The sequence below is a fragment of the Thamnophis elegans genome, chromosome 1 (genome assembly GCF_009769535.1).
Source record: "Thamnophis elegans isolate rThaEle1 chromosome 1, rThaEle1.pri, whole genome shotgun sequence".
In the NCBI taxonomy this organism is placed as follows: domain Eukaryota; kingdom Metazoa; phylum Chordata; class Lepidosauria; order Squamata; family Colubridae; genus Thamnophis; species Thamnophis elegans.
Window position 1 is genome coordinate 28,628,546 of NC_045541.1, and position 11,704 is coordinate 28,640,249.

Consider the following 11,704-nt stretch of genomic DNA (forward strand, 5'->3'; position numbering starts at 1 on the left):
AGCAACCAATATTCTGGTTGTTTTTTTGTTTGTTTCATTTCCCCCCAGATTTAATATCCAGTTTCAATATCAATGGTTCATTGACAAATTTAATATTATATAGGAAAGAGAAAATGTCCTCCCACTTTACTTTGCTGTTCTTCTACTAGAGATGACCTCTGACACCTTAAGTAATAAAGAAATAGACAAGAAATATTGAAACTGAAATTGAAATAAGAGAAAATTCTATAGGTATCATGACTGTTTCCTGCATCCTGACTCTTTTTCCATACATATTTCAGGACAGCTGTATAGTCTGGTTACATTCAAATACTGCTGATAAAACTAATAATATTATCCCACATCACAAAATGTTCTATATGCCTTGCCAATAATATGTATAAATGCTTTAAAAAGTTGATATTTGCATATCTATATGCAATTCCCCGAATTTACCTAGATGCTAGACTTGGAATTGCTGTTAATGTTCAGACTAGCCTACCTTGTTTTAATCAGGGCCATGAGATCCACCAACTAGAACCTTGTGCAAAAATACTTAATTTAGAAAGAAAGTTACCCGTTTTAGTCACAGATTTTTGACACACAATATTGATTCTTGATTACCTCTAACTTTGTTCCTTCTAGCAGATTTTAGGTCTTTTGTGGCTGCTTCTACTATGGCTGAAAAATTTGGAGTTATATATCACTATACTTTATTTCAAACCTTAAGCCAATCATCAAGCAGTAGATTTACTTATAACTTTTGCCTATCGTACACTAATGTCAGAGGTGGGCTGCTGAGGGTTTGCAGGGGTTCGGGAGAACCTCTAGCTAAGATTCTATGTAGTTCGGAGAACCCCCAAATTCCACTCCTGGCTGGCCTCTCCCCTCCCCGCTCACCTCTCCCAGGAGTAACCACATGGCCTATTTTGGATGCAGGTAAATACAGGGCACTCACAGAGGCTCGAAAGGATGGAAAACATGCCTACCGGGAGTTTGGGAAGGCCTGAAATGGGCCAGGAGCCTGGGGAAGCCATTTTCTCGCTCCCGGAGGCTCGAAGAAAACTTCCGGAGCCCGGGGAGCGCAAAAACACGCCCCCTGCCATGGTGCGGAGGTCGACCAAGCCATACCCACCACGGCCCACCATGGCCATGCCCACCCAGCAACCAGACAGAAAACCCCTTGCTAAAATTTTTGAAGGCCACCCCTGCATATACTTTGCCACCCATCTCGCCTCATGGTCATTACAGGAAAATAAAAATTCCTGAAACAGTAAATTTCCAAGAAATGTCACTTAGGAACAAATACAATATTCCTTTTTTTAGAGCTATGAACAGACTAATGTATCAATGAAACCAAGTACATTTTGATTCATTATAGTTTTAAGAGGGAAATTTGGAAGAAAAATGCAGCCCTGTGACAATAGGTACACAGTAACTCTTTCAGAAATGGATATGAGTAATACACATGTCAAATATTCTCAGCATGATTTCACTATCCAGTTTGGTATATCATGGAAAGAAAAATGAACTGTTATTAAATTGTATTTCAGCCCTCATGGTATGTCATGTGAAATCATTTGGCTAAAATGTTTTGATTGTTCCTGAGCTAGTGAGACAACTTAATCATTATAATATGAGGGAATTTGCTGGACCTGTTCAGGATCCTGATTTATGAATTTTAATTGTGAAAAACAAGGCAATGCTCTCCTTAAGAGCACACCCCTCAAGAACGTTCATTTTCCCTTCCTGAAATCTTGAGAAATCTGTTCATACCGAGGAATATACTATTTTGGTTTATGCACAAAATGTAAGATTTTAGTTCTGTGACAGCAATCTGTTTATTCTTTTCTCAAACCACCTACATTTCCATGGATTTATTTAGCAAAAGAATGATAAAAGACAGCTTTTCTCTTGGGAATGACAGAATAAGGTTGCAGCGGAATTTCTGGCTGTGGGCATAAACAGACCAAATCAAAAGGTTTGTTAAATCTCATTTTGCTGTTATTTTGAACCTTTCAAATACGATGCGGTGAAGTTCACCGATGCTGAAAAGATCCATTTCACCTAATCTGAAGCAAATATGAATGAATGCTGTCCTGAACTCCATCTTTTTCCTTTCTAGTTGCAGGCTGGGATGTATCTAAATCCAGTCGACGTCAATGTCATAGGATTTTCCATATCATTCATTGTATTCCCTCTACCTTTACAAAAAATGCTGGAAAAAATGTATTTAGTCTTGCTTGTATTTTTCCTAGTATGGGGACTTTTATATAAAACTTTCACTAATCTTTATCTTTTTTGAACAAATACATCCTCTAAAAACATATAATTATGCTGAAAATCACATTTCATGTGCAGACTATCCAAAATCAATTCCCCCCCGCCCACTAGTGGTGGGTTGCTTTTACCTTCGCTACCAGTACGCTGCTCATGGCATGTTTGTGCATGCACCAGACATGCGCTGTGTACACGTTGTACATGCCCTGCGCACGCATGTGCACTCCACTTCCCCTGTAACACCCAGCTGCTTGTGAGAGGTCACGCAGGTGCCGCACGCTGTGCACGCAGGCACAATTGGCCCAGTTGCCTTAAAAACAGGTATGGAACACGGGCGGGCAGGTGAGCCAAATGAGCCATCATACCGATAAAGTGGCCACTGCTCCCGACTACTACCAGTATGGCCGTACTGGCCAGAACCCATCACTGCCCCCCCCCCAAATAACTTCCCCACACAATTATGCATGGTATCATACTCTAATTACTGTTGCCAAACAACACATGCATCCATTTTAATGTATTGCATCCATTTATTCAGACTTAAATCTGTACCAGATTTCATTTCCTCCCCAACTATATTGCAGATTTAATTGCCTTTTTCTCCCAATCATATCTTCCAGTTGTGCAAGGGATTTCTTTCTTCACATGTAGGCTTAACATACAAGAGTTACATCTTGAAGCTGAAAGTGGGGCTAAGCCCTGTCCTCTTTTCCAGGACAATCGTATAATTTACTGTCAGAAAATGGTAGCACCTGGCCTACTTTATCCATGCTAGAAAGCTAAGCAAGTTAGTGTGGGCTAGAATTTACAAGGAGGACTTCTGGAGAGTCTCACAGTGATAGGATGGACTGAGGAGTTACAAAAATGTTCCAGAAGGCAGCAATGACAATCATTTTTATATTGTTGTTCCAGAAAATTAGTCAATTTAACAATGCTCAGACTTTGCAAACACTTTGTTATGGTTCTACTGTTGCTTATGAACTTGATTTAGTCTTTATCCTGAAACTACATTGCCTTCTCCCATACTTGGCTTTTAGTAATAGTAAACTAAAGCTTTCGTCAAACTGGTTGAGGCAAGACAAAATCCAACTAATCAAAGTGATGGCTTCCATCAACTTTTAAACTATGTTAATGCAATCCATGCCAAACGTTCCCCCCCCCTTTCCTAGAGATTAAGATTACAGCTAAAATATATGAAGAATTGGGTTTGTCAAGTGTAGTGAAAAGAAGGATTAGGGGTGACTTGATAGCAGTGATCTAATATTGGAAGGGCTGCCACAAAGAAGAGAGGGGTCAACTTATTTTCCAAAGCACCAGAAGGCAAGGCAAGAAACAATGGATGAAAACTAATCAAGGAGAAAAGCAACCTAGAACTGAGGAGAAATTTCCTAACAGTGAGAACAATTAGCTTGCCTTCAGAAGTTGTGGGTGCTCCATCACTGGAGGTTTTAAAGAAGAGATTGGACAGCCACTTGTCTGGAATGGTATGCTTGAGCAGGGGATTGAACTAGAAGACCTCCAAGGTCCTTTCCAAATCTGTTATTCTGGTAAGATGGCATCAGTGATGGGTTTCAAAAATTGTTCGAACCTACTCTGTGGGTGTGGCCTCCTTTGTGGGAGTGGCTTGCCATCCATGTGACCAGATGGGAGTGGCTTACCGCCATGTGACCAGATATGAATTAGTACTTAAGTCAGTCCAAGTAGCTATTCAGAAACTCTGGCATTAAAGCACGCAAGTCTTAAAGCTGTCAAGTTACAAGATCCTTGCACCCCTAGCCCTTTAGGAAAAAAAAAACTAGGGTCTTCAAACCTCACAGCTTTAATACTTGTGGACTTCAACTCCCAGAATTCCTCCTCCAGTCACGTTAGCTCAGGAACTCTGGCATTGAAGCATGCAAGTCTTAAAGCTGTCAAGTTACAAGATCCTTGCAGCCCTAACCCTTTAGCAGTGGTGGGTTTCAAAAAATTTTGGAACCTCTTCTGTAGGTGTGGCCTGCTTTCCGGGTCCACTGGTGGAACCTCTTCTAACCGGTTCGGTAGATTTGATGAACCGGTTCTACCGAATAGGTGCGAACTGGTAGGAACCCACCTCTGGATGGCATACAACACAAGTTTTACAATTTGAGCAGGTCTTAGATTGGCTGCTACCCTTCTGGCCTTTAGGAAACACCCAAAGACATGTCTCTGCTGCTATGTTTGCAGTCCAGTGATAGTGCTGGGTCTTTTCAACAGTTATACTGAACGTGATATAATGCTTGTACACTATTCATCTGCTGGGTGTTTTGTACTGAGTTCTTATAAGGGTTTTAGTATGGTTGTGTGTTTGCTGTTTCTATTTATATTGTTTATTGTTCCTGTTATTTTGAACTATAGTGAGCTGCCCAGAGTCACATATGTGAGGTGGCTGGCTATGCAGATTGATTGATTGATTGATTGATTGATTGATTGGATGGATGGATGGATCCACTGCCAAGGAAGTAATAGTAGTAAACAATGAGAGAAAGGCATCAATCATAAATGTGAGAAATCAAATATCCCCTCTCCTGCTGCCTACCAACAGAAAACCATCTCTTCCCAAAGTTACTTCTCAGCACGATGGCCTGCTCGAAAATGCACATTTGTACGCAATTTCTAGTTAAAGCACTAAGTTGTTCATAGATGGTTTCTCTCGTCTTAACTGCCGACTGAGTCACCGTCTTGTCTCCAGGCCATCAACCTTGACCAGCTGTCTGGCAAAAAAGCATGAAGCAAACTGGGCTGCCTGATAAGGAACTGCTGTGTCTGTTCCAAGCTCCACTGTGAAGTGTCACAATGAATGAGGCATAGAAGCTGCTTAAGGTCAAAACGCCTGACAGCTTCAGAAAATCCTTTGTTTTTCCTACGGTGGCCTGTTCAGCATTCAGCAGTCATTTTACCTGACTGATTCACCATGACCTGGGAGTTGCTACATACCATTTAATTTAGAGGAACTGCCATATGCCACACAGCTTTTCTTTCACTTCAAAACTCATGCTTAAAAGCCACAGCATGATGCCTTCCTGCGGTTAGGCAAGATAAACAGGCCCCCAAATTATTAGATTTTTTTTCCCCTTGTGAACTCAGTACAGCCTGAGATGACGGAAATAGGAAAACAATCATCTTTAATTTGAATTAATCTCTCAGAAAATGAAAACCATTAAACAGCTCATCGTACCCATAAATTGTAACATTCATTTCAGGGCAGTATGTATTGGTACATACTCATTGCATTGCTCCTTCTTGGGGCAGGTAATTTTATAAAAAACATGGAAAGGGAAAAAGAAACCATAAACCATGTAAGTACAAGGATGGCAAAAGGAAAAGGAAACTGCAATAATTAATTATGCCAACACCGTTCAGAATATCTCCGTTCATTTTTATCTTTGACGACCTATAAGGTCCCTTCCATCTCTGTTAATCTGTTAAACATCTAGCATCTCCTTCAACGTTTTTAAGCTTCTCACTTCTCTTTTTTTGAAGATCATATCAGTTCCATCCCACAATTTTTTTGGTCTTCATCTTCCTTTTGATCCAATCCCTTTAACTTTCTATATTTATGTAGTTATTTGATCTTCATTCCTCCTCGCTGTGAACCAACCACCTCAATATTTTGCCCTCAATCTACATTCTTTCAGGGCCCATTAATTCCTGACCTTATCACCATCTTTACTACTTCTTATTTTATTACATAAAGCTCTTTAGTATCCCATTCTCATAATATCTAACGTTTTTCTATGTTTCTCATGATATAAACAACTCTCATTTCCATGTAACAAATGAGGAAAAACAGACTTACATATGCAGCTATTTCTGTTTCATTCGCAACATACCCACTTCTTTTTCTATGAACAGGTGCGTATCTTAAACTTTCTCTATCCATTTTTCGTAAACATTCTATCAACATTCATCTATTTGCTCTAGATTTTGTAATTAAGTATAATTCGCAGTCATTTTCCTGTCAGACACAAGAACTTGATACAGTCATGTTCAGAACTATATTTTTATTACATCCTACAATCTATTTGCTGCAAATTACCAACATAGTATCATTTCTTATCATTTCATAGTATCATCTCCAACCAATGCAGTTCTAAGACCACCACAAATATTCCTTATACATTTATCCATATATACAACAAATGTCTGTGGCATTTCAGGTCCTTGTTTTACACTCTGCTCTAAGCTCAACTACTTACTAAACCTTCCATTTAGTCCTGTACATTTTTCATTTCTAAGATAAACTACGCTTATCATATTCAGCAGCCAATCTTCAACTCCACAATTTGAGACTATTTGTGATAATATACAGCATATTTTCATATACATAGATTGAAAAGAAAAAAAATCTGATTTGCACATCCCTTGACCCCTATAAAGCCACACTTCCAAATTTTGATCTTTATCTCTTATACTCTTTTGTTCAGTATTCTACAAATACTTCTTGGGGACACATAACAAATACCATGTAAGTTTTGAATTTACTCCTCCTATCTTTGTATTTATATAAGAGAATAATAATGGTGTGTGTGTGTGTGTGTGTGTGTGTGTGTGTGAGAGAGAGAGAGAGAGAGAGAGAGAGAGAGAGAGAGAGAGAGAGAGAGAGAGAGAGAGTCTGTCTATGTGTCTATGTATAGTTTTATTAAGATTTTAAGAATAATAGAAAATGCAAACAAATATGAGGGGTACTAGGGGCTCTCTGAGCTTGGATGTTTTCATTACTCATATTAGGTACAGGGACTTATTTTCTTTTGACCCCCAAAATAAACGCTTGGCCTTATTTTTGGGGAGGTCTTATTATTTTTGAGATGCAGGAGGCGGCGAGCGTGGTCACCTCATGGCTGCTGCTATGTAGCAATATTTTCAGGGAGGGCTTATTTTTGGGGGAGGGCTTATTTTAGCTCTTGCGCTCAAAAGCCCGATTGGGCTTATTATCCAGGAAGATCTTTTTTTCAGGGAAACAGGGTAGCACCGAGTCTAATCTGTGGCTTCAAAGCTTTCCCTCCTAATCATGTGACTTTCATCCCAAATAATAATCCTGCCATATTGAAGAAAATTTGCAGTGCTTGAGTTTTTAATAGATGTTATAAAGAGCATTTTCATTCACTTTGGGAGATATTTTAAATATTGAATGTGTTGTTCTACCACCAGGCATCCATGCTGCTGCAATTCCATATTATGCTACTGCAGTATTAAAAACTCTGTAGCTCCTAACTTTAGCAAGAAGTTGGTGACAAATGTGTTTCCTGTTCTTCCTGGTACGTCAATGAAAATTACTGAAGAAAAATTGCTTTACAAGCAATTACACACATAATCATATACTGCTCTTTGTTCCTTGCTCATTATTCAAAGGGAGTTCATTGTGTACTACAAATTCTTACTGTTTGTCTCTGTTATATTGCAGTTCATGCAATAATTAAAGAATGCCACTATTTTGATTAATTATACTGTTTGTTAGTACAATAGTCAATCCCCTTTTTTCCTCTAATAGGAATTTCTTTAAGAACAATTATATCTGCATTGTCAATTTTCAATCATGTAAAAAAATATTGCTGTGAAATTTGATCCATTTCCTTCTTTTTGACAAAGTATGCCAAAACATTCTTTGGAACATTTCTTGTGGTAGAAAGTCTAGAACTTAGTCCATAAATGTTATCAATTTCTGCCTCAGTATTTTTTTCCCCGATTAAAAAAAATTGACATGGCTTTAATAATGTTTTCCTCTGATAGCAGCATCAGAATTCACTGGGATGCTCTAAGTCTCAAGCAAAATGCCTTCTCTCTCACTTCCAATAAAGTTAGATTGTCTAGTTGTCTTTCCAGTTCTGTAATATCTATCTTTCTCACTAAAATTTCCATGTTGTCATTAACTTATTTTGCCTCTCCAGCCATTTATTTTACAGAGCCTGCCATTATCTTACCTTCTTCTTTCACCCTTACAAGTCTTTCATCATTCTTTTTCAAAAACTGTCACTTTGTCATCCAGTTATTTAGTCAATTTAGTATCAAGTGATTCTGCTAATTTATTTCACAATTCCTGAAATATTTTCTGAGACAATTACAGTGTAATTCCTTTCACTGCAGGCTGCTTTAGCAATCCTCTCTTCTTCTCCATTCTCACTGCTTTTTCAGTTGTCATTATAATGTCATAATCCCTAAAGGAAAGTGTCTACAGGACAGGAAAAAAGGCAGGGTTCCCTTTTTTTCTTTTATCTTCTTGTGTCTTTTACACTTTCTTCTCTAATGACACTCTGTAGTTTCAATCCACATCACAATCCAAGTCTCCATAGCAATAAGCAGCACCACAGCCTGGCTCATATTGCTTTTATCTTGGGTTTTGTAGAGTCATCAATTCTCTCCACTCTTTAATCATAAAGAGAAAGCATTCCAATAAAGATCTGATCCATTTGTCTAGTTTCAATTCACTTTCACCAAAAATAATATTTAAAAATAACTGTTCCCTTTATCCATTTTAAATTTTCTTAGGTTGGTTCCACATGTCCTTTACTTCTAGGATTCTCTATAGTAGACCCCACAGTCTGACCAACCTTTTCTTAAAAAGGAAGGTTTGAAACTGAGAGTAGTTGTTCATATACAGAGATGATTTCTTAAAGATGAAGCATATTACAAGCTTTCCAAGGCTGATATGATCATGTTTCTAAAGTGGGGGATTGTCAGTCTTCTGAATCCAGTTCATCATGCCTCCCCTCCTCTCATCCTCTCACAGAAGCCAGGAGTGCATGGCTCTAGTCCACTAGCATCAGAGGTAGGTTGCTGCTGGTTCGGCCCAGTTTGGCCGAACCTGTAGTGGAACTCAGGCCTGGATTGCAAAACTGGCAGTGAATGAGGCCTGACATGCCCGAACCAGTTCCCTTTCCACTGCTGATGTTGCCACCATGTTGGATTTTAGTGACCGTGTGTATGCAGTTCAATGCAAATTGTTCTGTGCATGCACGCAGAACAATTTACATTGAATAGCAAACACACTAATTGTGCGCGGGTTGTGAACCAGTAGTAAAACCGGCAGCAACCCACCCCTGACTAGCATGTAGCATAAATCATTCTATTCCCTTCATCATAGAACACATAGGCCTAAAGGAGTCCCAGATAATATGGTGAGACATCATCCTAGTCACCATTTGAAACTTCACCAATACTGCATCAAAGCTTTAAGAAGAGCAACAGATGCTAAAGATGCCTTGCCTCCCTTATTGCCATAATGAAGGCCCAAATGTCAGCTCAGTTGGGTTCACATGTCAACTTTTTCAGTGTTTGAGACATTGTTTCTGCTGCTTGGTCTCCCAGAGCTCTTTGGCAAACCAAGGACAACTGGGTGACAGTGAGAGGCTACTCAGAATCAAGAACATCAAGAGATTGAATTGCCTCCTGTTGCCAATAGCAATGAGTCACTCAACTGAACAGCCTGCATTTAAATGGGTTGATGGAGATCCTTATGCATTCTAATTCACAATCTTCCATGTGTCATGATTGTGGCCCCAGAGATTTTGACTTCAACCATCCATCATGGCTTTGGATAATGAACGCTTTCATTATCCAAAGCGATAGCATCAGCCAGGTTACTAGTCATATCCATATCAGGTTACTAGTCATATTTCTTGCTATTGGTAAGAATAAAACCCATACATTTTGGCAATTTTTGTCCAATAAACCACAAGTCCAATTAAAGCCCAAAGTTTTACACAAGGTGTGTTAGTGCAATTCTGAATCAGCCAGAACCTTCTTTGCAAGCCAATGTATCATAGACTTCCTCCCACCATCTTAGGGTACATGCAATCTTCAGCCATACATTAAGAATACATCAATTCCATTAGCGGAAACAAATGAATAACCTCCAATGACTTGAGTCGAACCTGTTTACTTTTTCCTGAAATGCATGTATTACTCTGTTACATAGTACATAACTCCAATCAAGTTAATGAGATTTAAGTAGCATAAATTTATATAGAAGCCTTATAATAAACCAATGTATTTGCATTATGAAGAAGTTTAATGATTAATGTATATATTTAACAATTAAAGTTGTTGAGGACAGTGTACAGAATTACTTCCCTTCCCATTGGCTATGTGGAGATGGGAACCCATGTACTCTAAGTTTCTACTACACTGACTCTCTTAAAATTAATTCAGTTTAATACTGTATTAAATTAATGAGGCATTTAAATTTTCTGATTTTTATATCTGATTCTAAAAGTACATTTCATTTGCTCAGAAGGATTCCTTATGTAATTATGTATGCAACATTTATAGTTGAAGATAAATCTTCTGTGTAATGGTAGTTTTGACAAACATAAAGCATTTTTTAAGTTAAATTACCTTAAAACCCAATCTTACAACTTTGGGAGTGCTAGATATTAACTGTAGTTTCATCAAATATTTTGGGTTTTTTTTTAATGAATTGGGAATATATTGAAAACTCTGTCATTTGAAACGTACAAGGTATTGTCATTGAAACATATTCCTGAGGTTCATACATAAAAGTGTTTCCCGAACAATAGTTTTCCTGAAACATCACACCGTTTTGTCTTATTCAATTTTAAGATTGCTAAATATGTATTCGAGTGATCATCTGAAAAAAGAAAAGAAATGTTTTTTTTGCTCTCTTTCCAAGCTAGAAACCTCAATTCATTATTTTACTGAATATAGCTTCCATTTCACGGCAATGGTTTTCCTGAAAGCAGTTAGATGATTACTAATGCTTTTTTAAAAAAAATAATCCATGCAATATTTTTGGCTGTGAAATTAACATATTCCACGTAAAGCAAGGAAAGCAATATTAAAGAAAACAATATCAAATTATTTCTCCTGCTTATGCTTTATTGCAAAAAAAGCTTTACAGTGTGAAATCTACCTTTCAGAATTACCAGAATGTCAATTAAATTGTTGCTTTAGAGCATCTAATGCTATTTTTGCAGAAATCCCTTGCACATATTATCATTATTTTGCTTTGCATCTCTGCTGGTAAAGAAAAAAAAAACATCCCCACACAATGTTTTATGGTCTTTCTTGTTCTATATCTATGCTAGGAAAGCAAAGAAATCAGATCAAAAAGCAGTGATGCTAACCTTCAACTTTGTTGCTCTGAACATTTTCGGATGACATCTTGTCAAAAAATGTTTTGCCACCTTTTGGTTCTGCGTTTCTCACAGGAATGATGGAATGACTCCGAGACTGATTTTTAAATGCCGGTGATGGCAAACTTCTTTCATTGTCTACTTCCTGTTGGAAAACATTAAGGGGATGTATATTAAAAGCTATCAGTAGGAAACAGACGTGGGGAGGAGGATGTGAAGAGGTGAGGGAAAGAGCAGCAGGTTTCCATTACAAGACTAATGTTTTTTGCGATGCTTCAGGAGACATTTCTGCAATACTATAGAGAGTTACAAATGTACTTTTGAAGTCAACTTATATT

The 11,704-nt window shown here is 38.0% G+C and overlaps 1 protein-coding gene across 1 annotated transcript in view; it reads right to left on the bottom strand.

Moving 5' to 3' along the window:
• The window catches only part of XIRP2 (xin actin binding repeat containing 2), a 150,470-nt gene extending 139,011 nt beyond the window's left edge, over window positions 1-11,459 (bottom strand). The window contains 1 exon segment of the mRNA XM_032238853.1: window positions 11,358-11,459. Coding sequence (XP_032094744.1) covers window positions 11,358-11,394 — 37 coding nt within the window. The 5' untranslated portion in view covers window positions 11,395-11,459.
• Window positions 11,460-11,704: the final 245 nt, after the last annotated feature.